The sequence below is a fragment of the Panthera pardus genome, unplaced genomic scaffold (assembly GCF_024362965.1).
Source record: "Panthera pardus isolate Hobbes unplaced genomic scaffold, ASM2436296v1 HiC_scaffold_25, whole genome shotgun sequence".
Taxonomy (NCBI): Eukaryota; Metazoa; Chordata; class Mammalia; order Carnivora; family Felidae; genus Panthera; species Panthera pardus.
In genome coordinates this window covers 6,549,658-6,572,614 of record NW_026526821.1, presented here as the reverse complement: position 1 = coordinate 6,572,614, position 22,957 = coordinate 6,549,658, and the positions used below count along the sequence as shown (strand labels likewise).

The following is a 22,957-nucleotide window of genomic DNA, read 5'->3' as shown; positions in this document are numbered from 1 at the left end:
CTGCTTGCTTTCCTTAAATGGAACTTGCTAATTCCATCTCTCTCTCTCTCTCTTTTTTTTTTTTTTTTTGCATATTCATGGTGTTACAGCTAGGAACACTCTACCCTGATCTGCCCCCGCCTCTCACATCTTGCCTTCCCCATGAAGACTTCCCTAAATTACTCCCCATCCTCCCGTCTCTGCCTTCTCCTCCTGGGATCTCCGCCTTTACTGGACTGTAGCTGAACTTGTCGCTAAGTCAGTTCGTCCTCATTCTGCGGGGTCACTGTTCCCTCCCAGTGATCTGCTCCCATCTGCAACATGTCACTCGGCCCCGGAAGTTAACTTCCAACAACGATGCCAATTTAAAACATGGATTGTCTCAGCCAGAAATCAGTCGGCCGTGTCCACAAGTAAACCCTTCCTGGTGCTCAGACTCGTGAGGACTGACTGCTCAGCAGTGGGTGCCACGCAGACCAGGCAGTGAGCGCAGCACTTGCAGGAAGGTAGCAATGGGAGACACCACCCGTCGGAGGTGCTACCTGAGGCAGGCTCGGAAGAACGGGTGCCAGTCTGTTTAAATGAAGTAACAACGTGAATGTGCCCCGCAAGGAGTCTGCCTCCCCGTAGATGTCTTCCCTCAACGTTGAGGAATTCAGGGAAAGTAGAAAGACCGAGCAAGCAGTGTTGAGCTGCACGAATTCGCGGTGTGGCTTCAAGTTCAGACGGTGGGTGGATGAGATTTCAGAGATAAGAGAATTGTACTGAGAGGTGCTCAGCACAGCCCTGGTACAGAGTCAGCACCCAGGAGATGTTCATGGTGAAGCTTTGTGAGCAAAGACCAGGAGGTGGGGTGGGTATGGGGTGAGAGCACGGAGGACTGTGCCTCCGAGGAGAGATGTGCTGGGACCAGGTCCTTTAAGGCATTCCCCTTGACTTGTTTTCTCCCGGCTGTTCGCAGGACGAGTTTAGAAAGCAGGAAGAAAGAGACAGCCACCATGGTCACAAATTTGTCCTAGGGGCCTCTCGTCAGGAAAACGAGCTTGGTGTGTCGGGTGGGAGTTGTTCACAGTGTTTGTGGGACGAGAATGCAGAGCGTTCCTACGCCGAGCTTTGAAAGTAGGAACTTCACCCTACAAAGCAGAAGAGTATTTTTTTTTCTTCGTTTGTGGTTTCACATAGCAAATGTGTGACACTCTCTACTTATAGACCAAATGAGATGCCAGGCATCGAAGAGTGAGTGTGGCCTGGATTTCTGTCCCCTCTCCGTCAGCCCTTTCGTTTTACTCTTATCGCGCTTTGCAGAAAGTTTGCCTGCTGGGAGAATCGTTGTGACAATTTCCCGTGTTGTCAGATAGCTCCATAGAATTCAGTTTCTGAGAACCAGCCCAAGGCATGCAGTGACATTGCATAATCCCTCCTCTGAAGCCAGAGATATCAGCCGGAGAGCTCACGGGAGCTGTTTCACACCAGCATGAAGGGAGCAGAGATCATGGATGGCACGCCCAGGGTGAGTGACGGGGGGCCGTTCGGATGGGCAGTTCACCAAACAACCAGTTATGGCTAAGGACAATGACCGACTTTAGTTCCAAGTTTCTGATGAAGTCGAAGGGTGAATACTAGTAACATGTAGGTTGGAGATGGAAAAGTTTACTAGAAGTCTAAGCGTGGAAAAGAGGGGTGCTCCAAAGCCCCTGACCCTGGATTCAGAGAAGGATGAAGGTTACTTCTCGCAGAAACCGGTTCATGGGGTTGAGAACACAGCCCAGCCCTTTGTGTCCGCTCAGCTTCCAAACAGCTTTCCCAGCAAGATGCGGGTCTTGGCCTCAGCTCACCCTGACCTCTCCTCTCTCTGAACCCTGCAAACACTTAGTGTCCCTCCCAGGTTGATTCTGTGCTCCTTCCCAAGAGCAGAGTCCAGCTCTGGCTTCAGCCTCCCCTGCTGAGTCCACAGGGGGCATTCTGCGTGCCATTTCCCGGTAATTTTTGTACTGGGACGTGTGAGTGGGGCTCAGGTCTGTGGCATGAATCAAAAAAGATTTGCTGTCTAGAACGTTGTAATGGCTGCTTAAAAAGAAAAATGTCTCAGACACAAAGAAAATAAAGCTCAGGGATTATCTTGCTAGACCTTTTTTAAACCTTCAGTCGTGCAGGAAAGAAAATGAAACAATTACTAAATGGGAAGATTGTTTATATGAATTAAATATATGCTATTGATTATTAAAGTAATACTAATGTATGTCACTAGTGGAATTTATGGCTGAGTAACCCATGACGCCTCTCTTGTATGGATCGTGTGTAAATAGCGAAGCTACCCTAGAATTTTGTGCCCACTTTTTTTTCGAAAAATGTTTAAACCATTGGAAAACTGGCGGGGGGGGGGGGGAAGTAATTCAGTAAACCCCTGTATATCCTTCACGAAGATTCACTGATTCCTGGCATTTTGTCACATCTGTCTGCATCTATTTGTGTATATTCACACACACACACACACACACACACACACACACACACACACACACTTTGTTGTTGCTGTTGCTAAGCCATTTGAAAACAAATTGTAGGCATAATGACCCTTCACCCCCCCTCCCAAAACATCAACATGTGTCTCCTAAAAACAAGGACGTTCTTCTACACGACTCCAATATGATCACACACAAGAAAATTTAATGTTGAATTAATAATGTCCTTCTAACAATCAGTCCACATAAAGGCAGCAAGTACTATGGCAAGAACTCACATCTTCAACTCCTAGTCCACAGGCAACCTCAGCAGAGGGTTTCTTGGGTACCCCTACAGAAGGGTCGATGCCCATGTGAGATAATACACTGTTTAAAAGGCTTTATACAAATGGGAGCAGCAACTGATCCATTGTCGAGCTTCTTGCCTTTCACAATTAACAATACGTATTGGAGTTCCATTTGTTTTAGCATAGTTGATCTCCTTAATTATTGTTCATTAATTCTCTTTGATCAAAGGGTCACGCAATGCTGTCAGGGGTCATATCACGTAACTGGTTCTCTGCTTTGGTGCATTTTGCTTTGAAGCACCTTCATGTTCAGCCAAGGGGACCCAGAGCACCTCTCGTACCTTGAAGGTGGCCTGGGGACAGTGGGTGGTGACCAGCGATTGCCCTGTCACGCCGTCCCGTGGTGCTGCTGCTTTTTGTCACCCGATGGTTTCATGTCGGTAGAGCGTTCACCTTTGTGTAGTTGTCTGCTTTTTACGAGGTTTTCCTTAATGTCTTATAAAACCAAGAGAAAACTGAAAACTAAACACGCTGATACTAGTGATGAGAAACGCTGGGCTCACACAGTACGGTTGCGACAGACGTAGAAGTCGTCATGTGTGGCAAAGTGGTCCGTCTAACACCTCATCTGTTGACTTACTGGACTGTAGCTGATTGATTCCCTGTTCAACTCCATTCAAGAAAGTCAAGTCTAAAAGACAGGGTGCATAAGTGATTTTATTACATGTAAATCTTTGTTTGGGATTCTGGGAAGTTTCAAAAAGTGCCTTATTTATGAAAATGGAGTCTGCATGTACTTTAGTGATGCAGTCCCATTTGTTACAAATTGTGTTGACTTCTGAATGTGCATGTGTGTGTGCACATGTGTGCAGATGAATACACACCATTAGAAGTGACGTTGAAATTAGCACCTTTGTCTCACTGGGGTACATGTCCAGGAACTGAAGGAGAATCACAGAGTCAGATAAGCATGGTATTTGTTTTCCTTCGCTTTCTGAGAATTTCTGAAATGGTATTCTATTTTATTATTTTTTAATGTTAATTTTGGAAAGAGAGAGAGAGCGAGCGCAAGTGGGGGAGGGGCAGAGAGAGGGAGACAGAGGATCCCGGGTGGTCTCTGCACTGACCACAGAGAGCCTGATGCAGGGCTCAAACTCACCAACCTCAAGATCATGACCTGAGCTGAAGTCAGATGCTTAACCAACTGAGCCACCCTGAAATTCTATTTTAAACCTACTTTCTGAAAGTATTTTCTCTACAAGCTGCACTTTCTCTCTTTTGTAAACGTGACGGCGTGCTCACTTGCTTTTCTGAAGGGAGTTTTCAAACAAGTGTCTGTCCCCTCATTACTAAAGGGTGGATGTCCAGAGAATTGATCAAAATAATATTTATGTTTTAAGCACATTTAAATACTCTCAGATATTCTTAACAGTTCAGATTCAGCCGCGATTAAAGAGCAAACACCCTCTGGCTGTCTTACATCCCAATCCTGGGGGGAGTGGTCGTAGAGCCCCTCAAGGAGGGTCGCGGTAAAGACTTAGAGGTAAAGGCGCCAAAATTCTTAGACTCTGACAGACCCAACGGCGATGTGTCTCCCACGGGCGCAGACTACACTTACTTCAGGGCTTCTGGGCAAGAGCGCTCAGGACCTCGGGACCTTGTTTGTGGGTGGGGAGCAATCACAGGTTCTCCTTGTGCCTTTAGCACCTCTGAATGGGAAGTAAGACATTTTAACTCAGTCTTTGTGGAAGAAGGGCAAGTGGGAATGTATGTGGAGAACTTACCGTGGCCACGAGGCGTGCCTGACCCCCTCCCCACAGCCCCCCACCACGCTACCCGCCCCTTCCCCTGCCTTGGAACATTCATGTAGGGGGGTTGGGTCCCGTGGGTCCTCCCCACCAGCATCGTCCACACTCACTCACTCACTTGCTCACTCACACGCTTGCTCAAGGCCTTTCTGGACCGCCCATCCAATCGCCTCCCACACCTTCCCTGGTCTTTCTCATTCTCCGCCTCGTCTTCATTTATCAACATCTGAAATCATCTTTCTCAATCGTTTGTCCCTTTGATCATCACGTGTCTTTCCCTCTGGAGAGTCAGCTCCACCAGGGACAGAGCTGGGCTTTCTTATTCAGGGCTGCATCTCCAGTGCTACGGCAGTGCCTGCACTTAGTAGGTGCCCAATAAACACCTGGAGTGTGTGTGAATGAATGGGAGGTTACAGAGAGTGCAGATGGAGCTCTTGTGACATCGCCCTGCCCCGCCACAAGGTCAGACACGGCACTTCCTAGTTGTCACACCCCTGGGAACCGACGCTGCCCGGCTCTAAGCTCCCTAACCCCTACCTGGCCCCGACCCGAGCCACTCAGCCTAGATTCTCGGGAACTGGCCCCCTTCCAGCTCCCATGGTCAGATGTTGCCTTAGATCTAAACCTTTGCAGCTGAGGTCAAGGTCACAAGGACCCGTGGCCTCCCTCTGACCTTGTGCATCAGTTCCATTGCTTCACCTGCCTCACAAAACAAAAGAGCCCAGACACCACAGCCAGCTTGAAAACACAATTCACTGCCCGTTGTTTAGCCATCCATCCGGCATGTAGTTATTGGGCCCTGGGGTTCAGATGATCAACACATTGCTGATATTTTAGTGGAGTCAGAAAGTTAGTAAATGAGGGCGCCTGGGTGGCTCAGTCGGTTGAGCGTCCGACTTCAGCTCAGGTCACGATCTCGCGGTCCGTGAGTTCGAGCCCCACATCGGGCTCTGGGCTGATGGCTCAGAGCCTGGATCCTGCTTCTGATTCTGTGTCTCCCTCTCTCTCTGCCCCTCCCCCGTTCATGCTCTGTCTCTCTCTGTCTCAAAAATAAATAAACGTTAAAAAAAAAATTAAAAAAAAAAAAGTTAGTAAATGAGTAAATGGACACCATGATTTCAGATGGTGGCAACTGCCATGAAGAAAAATAAAACAAGGTGATCTGATAGAGGTGATGGACAGAAAGGGCCTGTCTGGAGTCCTGAATGATGACAGAAGCATTCAGGGCAGAAGAAACAGCAAATGCAAAAGGCCCTGTGGCAGGAATGAATTCAGCATTGTGGAGTATCCACAGAAAGGCCAGTGTTGTTGGAGCAGAAGGACCAAGGGAAAGAGTGGGCAGAAATGAGATCAACGGGGTAAGCAAGATCCCGTTCACATAGGACCTTGTCAGTCCTGTAAGAACTTCGAAGTGCATTCCAACTGCAAAGGAAGCCACTGGCCTATTTAAAGCAGGAGATGACATGGTCCGGTTTATGTTTTAAGAGATCACTCTGGCTGCTACGCAACAAAGGGAATGTTGGCAAGGAAGAGCAGAAGGAGGGGGATAAATCAGGGGACCAGGGTGGTGGCCTCTCTTTCCATTTTATTTATTTATTAAAAAAAAATTTTTTAACATTTATTTATCTTTGAGAGACAGAGAGAGGCAGAGCATGAGCAGGGGAGGGGGAGAGAGAGATATAGAATCTGAAGCCGGCTCCAGGCTCTGAGCTGTCAGCATAGATCCCGACGTGGGGCTTGAACTCGCAGACCGTGAGATCATGACCTGAGCCAAAGTTGGACGCTCAACCAACTGAGCCACCCAGGCGCCCCCCCACTTTTATTTTTTAATTTATTTTTTAACACTTATTTAACTCTTAATATTTTAGATGCCACCATGGTGTTCTCAATGGACACAGACGAGAATCACTTGCCCTGCCTTTCAGAAAAAAAAAAAAAAACAAAGAGAGAGAAACTTTGGACATTTGAAACTGGCAGGAGATATAAACAGAAAGAATAGTAAATAAAGGTGTAAATGGTTTTATTGAACTACATGTGCTATATATACACCTTTTTCTTTTTTTGGAAACTGATGTTTGTTTTCTATCAACCCTATTTCCATTTTCTGTTGAGACAATATACCTTTCACTCATCCAACAAATATTGAGTGCTCACTTTGCGCCAGGCACCATTCTAAATGCCACGAAGAACACAAATGTCTAGGTCCCTTTCTCAATAAAATAAACTGTCATTTTAGTTAATAAAAATGTAATAGAAAATAGAATATATAATATAACATGTAATATAAAAATAGAGTATAATATAATAACACTATATTATCACTCCTGTTTAAAAACTTTTATTCTCTTAATGTTTTATTTGCTATAGAGCTCACTACTAAAAAAAAAAAATAAGAACTAAACAGAATACCATCACGATCCCAGAATTTACCAGACTATTCAAAGGAAAGTGGCCTACATGGTAATCGAATGGGGAAGCAGCCGTAGAAACAGAACATGGTCATTTTGGAAATAGAATGACTAAGGGAGGAAATGACAAGTTCTTGGAGAGGAAATAACTTCAAAGGAGGAAGGTGGGAGGCTGGTAGAAAATATGCCGTACAAGTGATATTCGACTGCCCCAGCGTGAGCTGTGAAAAAGGGGAAATAAATAGTTTAGGAGCCATTTCCAAATGTATGCTCATAAGCCATCTGTGTATTCGATTGGAGGACCCTGTGTCCACACCATGAGGACAGAGCCAGTGGCAAGAAGGCAGTATGTCCCACACCTGCAACAGCAGCTCGGCTTATGAGTTACTGAACACACAGAATTGTTCTTTTTTTTCTTTAAAGTGTTGCTTCTCCTGAGAATCAAGAGCAGCTTGTGTGACGCACCTGTCACAGGCAGTCTGTCATTTGGGGAGAAGAGCAGACAAGGAATGAGACGAGAAAGCAGTAGGGGCCTTCCTCCCTTGGAGATGTTTGCCCTCTGGTTAAGGAAAAGTACAAAGGGCTTTGTGGGATGTTCCCTCCGCTTCAGAATTTCAACTCGCTCCGAGGTTGAAAGAACGCGAGAGTCAGTTACAGATGGCGAGTACTTGAAGTTGCTTTTTTCCTACGCGAATGTTGCCCAGAGTGAGGAGATCAACAAGCATTGTGAGATCAAGGGCCAGTTACACACACCTGTCTCTAACGTTCTGCGTAGTCTCCTGAGTAAGGCTTTTTTTTAATTAAAAAACTTTTTTTAATTTTTTAAATGTGTATTTATTTTCGAGACAGAGAGAGAGAGAGAGAGAGAGAGAGCAGGAGTGGTGGAGAGGCAGAGAGAAGGGGAGACACAGAATCCAAAGCAGGCTCCAGGCTCTGAGCTGTCAGCACAGAGCTCTACCCGGGGCTCAAACTCATGAACTGTGAGATTATGCCCTGAGCCGAAACCAAGAGTGGGACACTTAACCCACTGAGCCACCCAGGTGCCTCTAGATAATGCATTTTAACGTGCATCAGAAAAAACTAAGAGGGGCGCCTGGGTGGCTCAGTCGGTTAAGCATCTGACTTTGGCTCAGGTCTGGATCTCACGGTTCGTGGGTTCGAGCTCCGCATCAGGCTCTGTGCTGACAGTTCAGAGCCTGGAACCTGCTTCAGATTCTGTCTCTCCCTCTGCCCCTGCCCTGCTCGTGCTCTGTCTCTCTCTGACTCAAAAATAAAGAAACATTTTCAAAAATTGAAAAAGAAAAACTAAGATTTGTTCATTGAACGTAATTCTATAGGTAATATTGCTTAGGGAGAGTTGTTTTTAATTGGCTTAATTTAACACGTGACTTGAGTAAAAATCTGTACTGGTGGCCCACGGATATGACGTGCTCTGAATAGTCGCGAGGCCAAAGGAGTGCAGTCTTAGACGAAGCTTCCTCCTCATCCGAGGTCGTACAGTCGCTGGGGACCAATCGAACAACACAAAACACCTTTTGTATCTCCCCTGCCTTTCGTCTTTGTTTCCCTCCAAAAAAAGAGAGAAAGGAGGAGGAGAGGAAAGGAAGCTAAGAAGGAAAAGACCCTACCTGTGATGTTCTTGCCCCCGCCCTCCTTCCTGGGGTGAGAGAGAAGTATAAGGAAAGAAATCATGCAGGGGGCGAGGTGTTGCAGCCACTCGGGAACCCTGCACGGCCACCCCGCTTTCAGGTGAGGTTAGGGAGGCCCCGAGAAGTTCCTAGTTTCTCACTCTCCTCCATCGATGAGCTTCTCACAAGCTGGGACTGAGCCTCAACCACTCCCAGAAGCTGCTTCCAACTTCTCCTTTTTCCGAACTAGGTATGTAAACGATAAGTCAGGGATGCGGCTGGTCAGGAGCGAGCTTAGAGGTGGTGGAGGGGACGCGGCCAGGAATACAGATGCCGGATCTCCAGGGCACAACCAGCTGTAGAACGCAGTTTGGTACAACATGCACCTGTCTTGGGCCAGATCTCAATTACTACAAGGCTTGGTTGATCAAATGTTGCAGCATTTCAATCCTGAGCTTGGATCAAGGGAACCTCGTGCACCGCTCTCCCCAGCACACGTTATCAAACATACAGTAGGTGCTTAATAAAGAATCGTCTGGGCGCCTGGTTGGTTCAGTCGGTCGAGTGTCCAACTCTTTTTTTTTTCAAGTTTATTTATTTATTTTGAGAGAGGGGGAGAGAGAGCGTGAGCCGAGGAGGGGCAGAGACACAGGGAGAGATTAAGAATCCATAGGGAGAGAATTAAGTTGAGCGTCCGACTTCATCTCAGGTCACGATCTCATGGTCCGTGAGTTCGAGCCCCGCGTCGGGCTCTGTGCTGCCAGCTCAGAACCTGGAGCCTGCTCCGGATTCTGTCTCTCCCTCTTTCTCTCTGCTCCTCCCCCGCTCACACTCTGTATCTCTCTCTCTCTCTCAAAAATAAACATTAAACACAAAACAAAAAAAAGAATCCCAAGCAGGCTCCGATGCAGGGCTTGATCTCACAAACTGCAAGACCATGACCCGAGCTGAAATCAAAATCCAGATGCTTAACTGACCGAGCCACCCAGGCACCCTCCAACTCTTGATTTTGACTCAGGTCATGATCTCATGGTCATGAGATCGAGCCCCACATCAGGCTCTGAGCTGAGTGTGGAGCCTGCTTGAGATTCTCTTTCTGTCTCTCTCTCCCTCTGCCCCTTTCTTCAGCTCACATGGCCTCTCTCTCTCTAAAATAAAGTAAAATATACCTTAAAAAATAATGATAATTGTCAAATTAATAAAGCACTAACAGTGAGTTCTAAAAGGTTCCCATGAATAGGGGAAGTTGACTCAAACATGTTGATCTGGCCAAGACCCAAACCTATTGGAAAACCACGGTATTCAGACATCAGGGAAGAAAACATTTCACTTCCACCGAGTGGCTTTGGAATTTTTTTCTGGCCACAATCGCTTCCTCAAAGTCTCATTATTGGGCGATGTACGGAAGTCCTGTGATGAGTGGCTTCTTCATCTGAACCATCAGGAAGAATTCGAAGCTGGAGGGGTCAGAGTTCGACGCGTCTACAGAGAAATCGCTTATACCTTTGTGCTTGTTCACAGACACCGCCGTCATCCCCGGCCACCGGGCCATTTTCATGGGCCTTAGGAAGACAAGGAATCATTCTTTAAGTTTTTCTTTTTTGCTCGTATATCTTCTCATGTCCAAGTTCACCAGGGTTATTCCCTTCTTTGTCCCCGGTGCCTATAGATACACCCACCATAGTGGCTATTTGCACCCAGAAGGATGGGAGGGAACCAGGGAGCAGATCAAGGGAATGCGTTGGGTGGCCGGCCCCATCCGCACCCAGGGCTGTCGGGTCCAGCCCAGATCTGCTCGCAAGAACAGCTGTGAAAAGAGCACTATTCACGCCCAAGTGTTTTAGACCCACACCTGTCGGCACTCCGGCACAAACTGCTACAGAAGACCTTCCCTTCCCAAGCGGCTTCTGCCGGTGTTTTCCAGGACACGGAATGGTCACCTTTAAACACAATCTCCTTAAAGGATCAAGATGAGAGTGAATGTGAGTATCTGAGTTTCTCTCTGCTGGCCTCCATTTCTTTGCAACTCTAACCGTGCGAAGGGGGCCGTGACGTGTTATTTCAAATGTTCCCCCCAAGTCAGGGAAGCCCGGAAGGACGGTCCTCCGATAGCTGTCGCACCGGTGGGACTAACTGAAAGGTGCTCTGTGTCCCTTGTTTTGAAACCAAAAAGAGAGAATTTACATTTTGTTTAAAGAGCTGTATACTGCTCGGTTAATTTTTTTAAGCTTCCGTGTTCCTTTAAATATAAAGGTAATGGGGGGGGCGGGGGAGAAGCGCGTTTCGGTGTCTAGCGTTCAGTTAAATGACCTCGGATCCCTTTCTCCACATCCTGGAGCCTCTTCATTCGAGAACTTGTCCACTTGTACAGAGGGGTTGCTGGGGCCGAAGCTCGCTGATTTCCCTGGCCTCCCCGGCAGACAACAGCAGCTTCTCCTCAGCCTTCTCTCCTTTACCCACTTGGCTAAGTCTTTAAAAACCAGCTCCAAGAGAATCAACCCTTCCTTATGTCGCAGGATGATGCAAGAAATCACTCAGCTGTCACTTCATTAAAAAAAACAAGCAAACAAAAAAAGCCCGAATATTTCCGAGACTGGAATGCAGATGACTGAACCAGAGCTGTCTCAGGCTCCATGATACCACAAATGAATTCTCTCACTACATTAGGCATGACAAGTGGAAGGATATTAACTGGGCACCGTTGCAAATCTCAGGGCAAGTTCTGATTACGAAATGCACCATTTTGCTATCTTCCGTGACTCTTAGTTCCCTAAACCTGGCGGAACTGTACTTGGAAACGTAAACGTTGCTGTGGAAAGCTATTGAAATCCACGAGGGAAGACAAAAGTTAAGGCAACAGCCTCTTTCTTGGACAATTGTTTCAAAGAGGGATTCTTTTTTTTGTTTTTTAAGTCCATTTATTTATTTTGAGAGGGGGAGAGAGAGAGCACAAGCAGGGGAGGGGCAGAGAGAGAGGGCAGGGGGGAGAGAGAATCCCAAGCAGGCTCTTGGTTTACAAAATTCTAACTGTACCGAGGGGCGTGGGTTGCAAGCATGTTTTCCTTTAATCCCAAACCTCTATAATTTCCTGGGCTCTGGTTCCTCTGGCCAGAGGGAAAGCCCCAACCAACAACTTATGTCATCTTCCAGAAAGATTCTATCCTCATAACAGCATAAATGGGGACATACCATATGCACAGTTGGTCATCCTGATTAAATTAATACTGAATTTTGGAGATTGTTCCATTTCAACTCACATACACTCTACCTCATTATTTTTAATAGCTGTAGAGTATTCCGTTATAAAAGTATATCATTATGTACCAGTAATGACAGTCAAGCTATTTCCTAAATTTTTTTTTAAGTTTATTTATTTATCTTGAGAGACGGAGGGTGAGCAGGGGACGGGCAGAGAGAGAGAGAGGGAGAAAGAGAATCCCAAGCAGGCTCCATGCTGTCAGCATGGAGCCTGACGCGGGGCTCGATCCCACAAACGGTGAGATCATGACCTGAGCGGAAATCAAGAGTAGGACGCTTAACCAACTGGGCCACCCAGGTGCCCCTAAGCTATTTTCTGAATTCTTAAGGCAGGATCTAATTCTGATAAATGGCCACACAACTTACACAACTGAGTTAAAATGTAGTTATCAGCTTACCATTCCTGTCCCCAGGGCACACTCTGTTATTCGCTGCTCTGTGAAAATGCACATGCCAACTGGTAGAGTCGGTACCAAGCTCTGCGATTTGTGGGCCAAAAAGGCAGACTCCAGGGTCAAAACTGCCTGTGTTCCATTCTTGGTTCTGTTCCTTGGCCTCTGAGCAACGTTACGCTACTCAATCACCCTCTCTGTGCCTTAATTTTCCCATCTCTCCAACACTAATCACGCTAACTGCTTCATGGGACGGTGAATATCAAGGGAGATCATCAAGGCTAATTACTTATCGCAGCGCCTGGTGCAGATGTTGAAAAAGTGTCGGCTACCCCATCTATGAGCCATTGGCTAAGTCGTAAACTATGACAGTAACAAGATGCCTGGCTCAATATGCGTCCAGAAGATTAAAGGGGAGGGGGCGCCTGGGTGGCTCGGTCGGTTTAGCGGTTAAGCATCCGACTTCGACCCAGGTCATGATCTCGCGGTCCTCAAGTTCAGGCCCCGGGTCGGGCTCTGTGCTGACAGCCCAGAACCTGGAGTCTGTTTCGGATTCTGTGTCTTCCTCTCTCCCTGCCTCTCCCCTGCTCGCACTCTGTCTCCTTCGAAAATAAATAAACATTAAAAAAGAAGAAGAAGATTAAAGGGGAATTTTTTCTTTGATCAATTACAGGAAATTACTATTAGCTGACACGCCATGTGTAAGAAGAAGGCTGCATTGTTGTGTAGGGTTTGCAAACTGGGAATCCTTTCCAGACCATCTCTGCTGTAACTCCTTACGAGCCTGTCTACCCTCTCTCCTCTTTCCAGAGGTTACCTCACAGAATGCTGTCGCCCATCAACACCTCTCACAGGAGTATCATGAAGATGCTTTGTTTCTTCCTCAGGATTGTCCTTCTTCCTCTGTCTTTCTTCCCTTTTTGGACAGTGTGGGTGGGAAAATGGAGGTGGTAAGGGGATTTTGCTTACGCTCTTGGAAACTTTTTTTTTTTTTTTAACATAAGTGCTTTTTAAAATGATGGAAAATAAACAGGCACAAACCAACCCACAGCCCGGGTTCTCTCTGCTTTGATCTCTCCAAGCCTGTCTGTGTAGTTACATAGTGTGAAACACTTCCGGTTCATCCAAGGAGAGACGGTTGTCTCTAACAAGGATCAAAGCGCTTTGCTCTGCTCTGGGTCTACGTCTGAGTTTCCGAGTCTGGGCTCAGCTGCGCTGTAGAGATATACAAGAGAAACTTTCACTGATGTGAAAGTCAAAGCTCCCACACCCAGGGAAAGCCTTTGTGAACTTCAGGGATTCATACTTTCCATATGTCAAAAGCTTTGAAATATATACACTGTATGCTTTTTTTAAAGAGATTGTGGTTTATGTGTTACTATGCTCTCCGGATCCTCAGAGGGGAAGTAGGAACAATTCTGCCACCTTCTCCTAAAGAATTCTTGGAAACAAGTCATAGAACCTATGAGACAGAAGCCAAAATGCTACATGTGGACATTTTTCAAAGAAGGATTTTAGTAGAAGACAGGTGCCCATCTTACGAGCAATGAGGTTCTATGACATTGTAAGAGCAGGGGTCCAACCGTCACTCACTGCTCAGGGTTCCTGCCTCATGTACCGTCTCGATCGTTGTCTGGGGCACTCATTTATTGCTTCCTGCTGTGAGCTGGTGACCTTGTGGTACGATTTACGTTCCCAAGGGAATGATCATATGCCGGCTACTTTGAAAGAAACCATCTCGGGGTCTCTTGTATCCCCGGCTGCGAACCTTTTAATTTTAGGAATACAGGAGTCCAGAGGGTGGGGATAGCAATTGTATCAGCTGTGATGCTGATCTGACCCTCGTGAGGGGGGTGGGGAGGAGGAGGCAAGCAGGAAAGGGCAGAGAGACAGAGTCTCAAGTTGCGAGCAGGTGGCTGTTAGTCTTGGCTATAACATAACCGGGCAGGGTGGGGGGCAGGGGTGATTCAGGGCAGATCACCTGTTAAGAGGAGCCCTGCGCCGAGTCAAAATGCGCTAGCCTCCTGCCCTTTAACTTTGGCTTCGCAAAGGAAAACAGTGTGGGGCCTCTAAGACCCCAGCAGCGGGCTGGACTCAGCCCCAGAGCGTGTCATGTGGCCCAAGAAGTTATATTCTAAAATCTGTGTGAGCGTGCCAGTCTCCAGCACTCGGCCTGCCTCACTCACACCCACTCCTGCGATCATGCGAGCCTGCTGCAGCCTACGGATGTCTTTCAAGCAGCTTCTTCTGAAAGTACATGCGTGTAGACTTTAGCGGATCAGAGCAAGAGGTTGACTTGGCTTTGGAGAGGCCATTCGGGCTCAGGAGTCAGGCACACTTGAGTTTGACTCCCCTCTGCCACCGCGGGCTGCTGGGTGACCTGAGGCGGGTCATGTGATCTCTCCCGGGCTCAGGCACACGCCGCTCTGAAACGAGGTAAACCCGCAGACAGCATCTCCCAGGGTCCCCCGTCCTGCCCTAGCGCTCCGAGTTTCTGCCGCTTCGCTCTTCCAAGCGAACTAAAGAAAATAAAAAAACGGAGAGCAGAGCAGAAAGGCAAGCCGGGCTCTTGCAGGGTCTCAAGCTGTGTCCGCCTTCCTGGTCCAGAGAGTGATGAGCGGTGAAGAAGCATGGAAATGAAGCTTCGGCAGGTGGCATCTCTGTAGGCTCGTCTCAACCGGTTCCGCTTAGACTGGTTGCTGCTGCTGCTGCCTCTCTGTGCCGCTGCAGAAGACAGAAAGTACACGCACCAACTGTCTCCATCTGCTTCTCATTTCCCCCGGCCCAGACTGCGTCCCTCCTCCCTTCTCCGGCACTTGTGATCCTGCCCGGTTTTCAAGACTCGCCTCAAAGACCGCCTGCCATCCTTCACTACCTCCTCCCTACAGCTATCCTAAATCCAGCCCGCCCCCCATCTCCCACCCGGACTGGGTGACTGGCTTCGATGAGGCTCTTTGGCCTCCCCGTAGCCCCCCACCAATCCCTTTCACCCAGCTAGCCGATATACAGGCAGCAGCCAGTAGGGAATCAAGCCCCACATCCCTTGTTTACTTCTCTCCAGCCAGTTCATCTTTCAGTTCCTCTGGCCCACCACACACACACACACACACACACACACACACACTCCGTCACTCCAGCCCTCACACATTTCTCTTCCCCTGCCTCGATGATCGTCCCCCCCCCCGTCGAGATCTGACTAACTCCTACTCACCCCCAGAGCACGCCCCCACTTTCTCCCTACCCCAATAATATTTCTCACCACTTCCTGTATTTTCCATCATTGCCCTTAAGAGAAGTAGAAACCCTATATTGATTTCTGTGAAAATCTGATGGGAGTTGATCTCCTCTGCTGCAACATGCGTTGGCGTAAGATCAGGCTCTGCTCTGTCTCCAGCAGAGCCCTGGGCGTATAGTAAATGCTTAACACAATCTTCGCGAACAAATGCACGAATGCCTGAACGAACAACGTCCCAGATTTCTCCAGTTGTAGCTAACTACTCTCCCAGCTCATTGCCGATTCAACATAGATTAACACATTGCATCTGGCAGCCGTGTGAAGGTCTCCCAGAAAGGGAATCGTATTCTCTGCCTTTTTGTTTCTTTCTTTTTTTTTTTTTTAATTTTTTTTTAACGTTTATTTATTTTTGAGACAGAGAGAGAGACAGAGCATGAATGGGGGAGGGTCAGAGAGAGAGAGGGAGACACAAAATCGGAAGCAGGCTCCGGGCTTTGAGCTGTCAGCCCAGAGCCCGACGCGGGGCTTGAACTCACGGACCGCGAGATCGTGACCTGAGCCGAAGTCGGACGCTTCACCGACCTAGCCACCCAGGCGCCCCATTTTGTTTCTTTCTTCGAAGTGCACGTTCATTTTCCTTGCCCCTCTTCCAGCTGCCGCACGAAGAAGGGCACTTGAGGGAAATGCCCCTTTTGGAGTCTAGTTAGCACCGTTTCTTCCACGGCTCGCAGGATCCGACTCCCAGCGTGCCCACGGGGAACAAAAATATAAACATATGTCCTCCTTCATTTCTTAAATATCTACGCAAACGTTTCCAAATTCACACCCTATTTAAAAGACACCCTGTGAGTGGCCTCAGAGATGATCGCGTTGGTTGTTGGGTTGCCTTCTCAGAGCTGACGGTTGTTTCCATGCCTTGTCCGTAAAGAGCTTGGCACGGCACCAGGAACACAGGTGTGGGACAGGTGTTTGTTGCTATTTCTTCCTCTCCCCCCACTGCCAGCCTGCCCGAACGAAGTCCGGCTTGCCCTGTCTGGACTCCTTCTTCAGAGTGCCTACAACATCAGCGTCTCAGTCGTGCGTGGGTGCGGAGAAGGAGGCTAGCCTTCCATGGGTGGTCAGGGATGCCTCGGCAGGAGGTGACTTTTGAGCGGAGGCCTGAAGGAGGAGCCAGTCATGCAAAGATCTGGCGGAAGAGTGTTCTGGGCAGGAGGCATAGCAAGGGCAAAGGTCCTGAGGTGGACGTAAGCTTAGCGCATCTGGGAGAAGTAAGAAACCAACGTGGCCGAAGGAAAATTAATGGGTGGAGAGGGGGGCTGGGGGGGCGATCAGGCAGAGAGTGTGGATTTTGCTCCAACTGTATGTCTAAGCAATTGGAGGTTTTTAAACCAGAAACCAACATGATCTGATTTGTGTATGTAAATATTTATGCGTATGAATGTCTGGAGAATGGATTGTAAGGGGAATGCGCAATAATAGATGTGAGGAGAGCAGTTAGAGACTAAAGTGACCTTAGACAAGTCATTTCACCCCCCTGAGCCTCGGTTTCCTCCTCTGTAAAATGAGGACAAGAAAAGCCACCTCTGAGGCTTCTAAGATTTCAGTGATATGACTGCAGTTCCCCCAACACAGAATAAGGCCCCATTCAATATGGTCCACGGTTTTCTTTTTTTAAAAATGTTTATTTTTGAGAGAGAGAGAGAGAGAGAACCCACAAGCCGGGGGGGGGGGGTGCAGAAAGAGAGAGGAGCGAAGGATCCAAAGTCAGCTCCCCACCGTCAGCACAGAGCCCGATGCGGAGCTTGAACTTGGGAACCTTGAGGTCATGATCTGAGCTAAAGTCAGACACTTAACCGACTGAGCCTCCCAGGCACCCCGATATAGTCTACTGTTTTCTAGGTGAAGAAAGACCCCCCCCAAGGTTCCTCTCTGGTGTTTAATTCTTCCTCTGGAACAGAAACTTTGATACGCTTTGTTATTCAAACTCTGAGACATCAGTGGATTGCATGAGGTGTCCAGAGACATCCTTGCCAATTGTAACGAAATCTCGTGCAGAAGGGCATCGTGTGACAGCAGCACACGTAGGATTTTCCTCTGCTGGGAGGTTACATCCTGTAAGGTACGCGCGTTTGCAGACAGCAGACTGGAAGCATGAAGTAAACCTTGTCTCCGGAATTAGACCGGGGCTGTCCATCGTGGACCGCCGTGGGTGCCCGTGGGTGGGTGATCATACAAGCCCACTGTGCTCTGGAAGATAATCCACTGCCTTTCACAATAGGCAAGTGCATCATCCACGCTGGTGCCAGTCGGGACACTCCCCGGCAGCTGCCCAAACGCAGCAACTGCTCCGTCTGGACATACACACGATCTTCTTTCCAGACACACGCGAGCACATCTCAGACGACCAGCTTTCTCTTTTCCGGACGCATCAAGCGGGTTTCATGAGATTGTGATGATGGGTTAGAGACTGTGTTGTTGTTGTTGTTGTTGTTGCCAGTGTGGACAGTTGAAGTATAATTTTCAGGAAGGTAAAATCATGACCCTCATGCAAACATAAAACGAACTCCTGTCAAAGGTTTCATTAAACGGATTAATGAATGAGAGAACCACTAGAATGTGAAAACTAGGTCAAAGAGCATTTGAGAATCTAGGTATTTGTAGGCAATTTAGTAAAGGAATATTAAGGGGTGCCTGGGTGGCTCGGTTGAGTGTCCAATCTCGGCTCCGGTCGTGATCTCACGGTTCGTGAGTTCGAGCCCCGCGTCAGGCTCTCTGCTGTCCCTGCGGAGCCCGCTCCGGGTCCTCTGTCGCCCTCTCTCTTTGCCCCTCCCCGGCACGCGCTCTCTCTCTCTCTTTCAAAAACAAATAAACACTTTTTAAAAAATAAAGGAATACTAAGAAGGGATTGCAGGGCTCCTTCTAAATCCGGTGAAAGTCTGACAAGGTATTACACCGCTAACTTTCAAGTTCTTTTCTTACCATACAGAGATGATTCGCCTCTTTAGGAAAAAAATCTACAAAGTAGCACGGAGCTTCACTCAATCCTGGCCCTTAATCCATCCTCTTTATGAGGCTCTAAAACTGTGTTCCCTCTAAATGCTTCATCTCTGCCGGCTTCTCCGAGCTGAGCACCCACATTCACTGGAAATGTGCTTAGAACACATTTGCGGGACAGGAATTGAGTGTGCAGATTAGCAAGGTCCTGCAGCCCATTTTCTGGACATCTCAGTGGTCGTTTTCACCGAAAGCCGCCTGAGGGGCTGGGCAGAGCGTCACGGAGAGCATCCTTTTTGACCCTAGTCTAGACAGAAACAGGGACTCTCATCTTGGTGCTGTCTCTCTATCTCCCGAAGACTTGAACACAGGTACATTACGCTACTCGTCCTTATCTACCCACTAACTCAACAAGCAGACGATGAGCACCTACCAGGTGCCAGAAGCCGGGGATGCGGCGAGAGCCAGGGAGATGTGCTCTCTTGGAGCCTGTGCCCGGACACAGACGCCAAATAGATGATCACCGATTTAATGAATTACATGTGAAGGTCGTCAGTACGGACCTGGAAACGCATTGAGCAAAAAAAAAAAAAAAAAAATGGAGAGAACTAGGTGGGTCTGGGAGAGTCTGAGCGTGAAGAAATCCTTCGGCGAGGAAGAGACGTCTAAGACGCATCTAGAAAGATGAGCGGGTCTCACTGGGCACAAAGCTGCTGACTATTTGGGGTGGAGGGTGTAGCCTGTGTGAAGGACTCAGGCCCCACAAAGGGCGGGGTGTGTGGGGCGATGAGGAACTGATACCCTGAGCCTTGGAAATGTAGGCGAGAGTGGAATTGTGTAGGGCCCTAAGGGTTTGGGCAGAGTTGGGGCTACAGGGGAGCCCCAGGAGGCTCACAGAGCGGACCATCCCATGATCAAAACTGGTATCCCCGAACTCAAGCACAGGGAACGGTGCTGTACCTCGTGAACATTGAGCCAAGGTTGGCCGCGCTTGGGAAGGAATAAGTGACCGGCTAAGGGGACACTGCATGGGTCTCACCCCCAGAAGGCAAGAGGTGTTTATTAGCCCTAACTGGGCTCTCTGCTTTTCAGTGTCACCCCGTAAACTCACTCTGCCTCCAACCAGTGGGATTTGCACCATCCCTCTCAGGTGAGCGTTTCGGTTCACCACGGATGGGAGAGGAGATGCCCACGGGCAGGGATGCCCTTCACAACACACATGCCCGTAACGCTGCGGAACCGTGTTCCCTCTTTTAAAAATGAGTTGGAGGGGCGCCTGGGTGGCTCAGTCTGTTAAGCATCTGACTTCGGCTCAGGGCATGATCTCGTGGTTTGTGAGTTCCAGCCCTGCGTCAGGCTCTGTACTGATGGCTCGGAGCCTGGAGCCTGCTTTAGATTCTGTGTCTCCCTCTCTCTCTGCCCCTCCCTTGCTCGCGCTCTGTCTCTGCCTCTCAAAAATGAATAAACATTTACAAATTTTTTTAATTAAAAAAAAATAAGTTGGAGCACCTGGGTAGGCTCAGTTGGTTGAGTGTCCCACCTCGGTGCAGGTCATGATCTCACAGTTCCTGAGTTCGAGCCCCTCGTTGGGCTCTCTGCTGTCAGTGTAGAACCCGCTTCAGATCTTCTGTCCCCCTCTCTTTCTACCCCTTCCCTGCTTGTGCTCTCTCTCTCTCTCAAAGACAATACATCTTTGAAAAATAAATTTTAAATGAAATGAGTTAATGGTGGAGTGTAGCGGGGAGGTGACCCCTTCCCAAGTTATCCACTCACAGGGGCATGAAGGCTGTAGCCAATTCTATAGTTTTCAGTAGTCTGGGCATTTCCAAGAATGTGTTACAAAAACATTTCAAGTTTCCATGACAAAGATTTTAAAACAAACACAGCATCGAACAAAGAGCTCATGTGCAGGTCATGGGGTGTGAGGAAATGGGCAGTCTCACACCGGGGGGGGGGGGGGGGTCGGGGGGAGTATAAATGGGTCAGCCAGGCCTGAGGGCAGTGAGGGAAGGAGGAGCCCCAATGACCGCCCTGCCAACTTCCCACCTAGAAATTTCTCTGGGGAAATAAATAAGGAGGGTTGCAGATATTTAGCTACGAAGATGATCATCTTAGCGTTGTCATAGCTAAAAACTGGAATTAGCTAAAATGTCCCAGAACCTGAGGGGAAGGCATGATTCGTCCTTACAAGGGAAAACAGGACTGCTATTTAGAAGGATACTGAACAGGGGCGCCTGGGTGGCTCAGTCAGTTGAGCGTCCAGCTTCAGCTCAGGTCATGATCTCACAGTATGTGGGTTCGAGCCCCGCGTCAGGGTCTGTGCTGACAGCTCAGAGCCTGGAGCCTGCTTCAGATTCTGGGTCCCCCTCCCCTGCTTGTGCCCTCTTTCTCTCTCTCTCTCATATAAATAAGCATTAAATATAGATAGATAGATAGATAGATAGATACTGAAGAAAGTAATTTATTAACACAAAGATGTTCATAATCTATTATTAGTGGGAAAAACAGATTGTAGCATACGATCCCGTTAAGTTTTAAAAATGTAACTGACTTGGGGGGACTGGGTGGCTCAGTTGGCTAAGCATCCGACTTTGGCTCAGGTCATGATTTCACAGTTTGCGGGTTCGAGCCCCACATCAGGCTCTGTGCCGACGGCTCAGAGCCTGGAGCCTGCTTCAGATTCTGTGTCTCCCTCTCTCTCTGACCTTCCCCTGTTCTGTCTCTATCTGTCAAAAATAAACATTAAAAAAATTAAAAAAAAATTTTTTTAATGTTTATTTATTTTTGACAGAGAGAGAGAGAAAGAGAGCGAGCATGAGCGGGGGAGGGGCAGAGAGAGAGGCTCAACGAGGGGCTCGAACTCACAGACCGTGAGATCATGACCTGAGCCGAAGTCGGACCCTCAACCAACTGAGCCACCCAGGCGCCCCTAAAAATTTTTTTTAATTCAACTGACATGCGATGCTTGGAGGACTCAGTCAATTGAGCATCCGAATCTTGATTCTGGCTCAGGTTATGATCTCACAATTGTGGGATCAAGCCCCCCACATTGGACTCCAGGCTGGGTATGGAGCCTACTTGAAATTCTCTCTCTCTCTCTCTCTCTCTCTCTCTCTCTCTCTCCCTGCTTCTCTCTCTGCCCCTCTGTCATGTGCTTTCTAAATTAATTAATTAAAGGAAATACGACTGACTCTAGGTGCAGATATATGAACAAATGTGCACAAGACGTCAGGTCAGGAACCAAAGAAGTGACAGTGGTTACCTGTGGCAGCCATTTCTGTTCCCTTCTATTTGCTTATCACTATTTTATACCCCCTCTGTAATGAATTTTTATTTCTTTGCAGTAAGAAGAAAGTTCCATGCACAAAAATTGTTTGTAATCCCCTTGGATCTCAATCGCAGGAGATTTCACGTGGGACTTCTCAGTGCCTGTTTGTCTGCATTGTACTTACTGCTTCTCAGATACATACACGTGTCACAGTGTTTCTCTAAATCCATACTGACCTGACTGTGTGTTTAAGGTGATGCTTTTTAGCAGTTGGACATCCAATTCCATTTTTGTAACAGAAAAACTTTATGCAAAAAAAAAAAAAAAAAAAAAAAGGCCACACTTCTTCACAAACATAATGGGATCGTTGGTCATTTTTGCTTTGTTTTATTTGTAAATTGCATGTACTAGGAGCTAACAAGCATCAAAAGTATAATTAACTAAATTCAATTGAAGAAAGAAAAAAGCACCTGGAAGGGTAAATACTTAAAATGGTATGAAAAGTTACCTCTGAGTGGCGGGATTATGGGTAATTTTCACAGATTTCTTTTTTTCTTCTCTGTATTTCCCAATTTCTCTGTGTTAAGTGTGCACTAATATAGGAACAGGTGATTCCATCAAGCCCCACAGAAACAAGTCGCCTTCATTTAATTCGGCAGAAAGTTCAAATAAGAAGGAGGTTTGCTTACCCATTGCTGCCATTGCTACGAGGTGATTTTCCTTTGAGGGTCAGGGGGCGAACAGAAAGAGCATGAGTTCTGAGAATTAGGGAGACTGGGTTTTGATCCTGGCTGCGTGACCACAGATAGACCGGTCCTTAACCGCTGTGTCTCTGCTTCCTCACTCACCAATCAGTGAACATTTGCCGAGCATCTCCTATGCACCTGAGTGTGTGCTCGATGCTGGGGACAGAGCAGCAAATAGGTGAGCTATGGTCCCGGTAGTCACAAAACTTCCAGTCCAATCCAGGAGAAAGAGAATAAGGACCAGACAGAGGGCGCTGTTATCGCTAGGACAGTAACCGCCAACCTCTACAGAGCGCCAGCTGACTGCCAGGCACTGTTCAGTGAGCTTTGCGTACATAACAACCCATTGAATTCTTACCCCTACCCCGGGAGATATTAACATTAGTCCCATTTTACAGACCAGGAAACTGAGGCCCAGAGAGAGTAGCGAATTTGCTCCAAGGCACACAGCTAAGAAGTGGCAGGGTCAGGATTTCCACTCAGCTATGTGTT

General features: G+C 47.9%; 1 protein-coding gene across 1 annotated transcript in view; it reads left to right on the top strand.

Annotated features, from left to right (window-relative positions):
• The first annotated feature begins 878 nt into the window (after nucleotides 1-878).
• Nucleotides 879-22,957, top strand: part of CASS4 (Cas scaffold protein family member 4) — a 37,956-nt gene continuing 15,877 nt past the window's right edge. Inside the window, exon 1 of the mRNA XM_019458096.2 lies at nucleotides 879-1,489. Coding sequence (XP_019313641.2) covers nucleotides 1,454-1,489 — 36 coding nt within the window. The 5' untranslated portion in view covers nucleotides 879-1,453. The remainder of the gene's footprint in view (nucleotides 1,490-22,957) is intronic.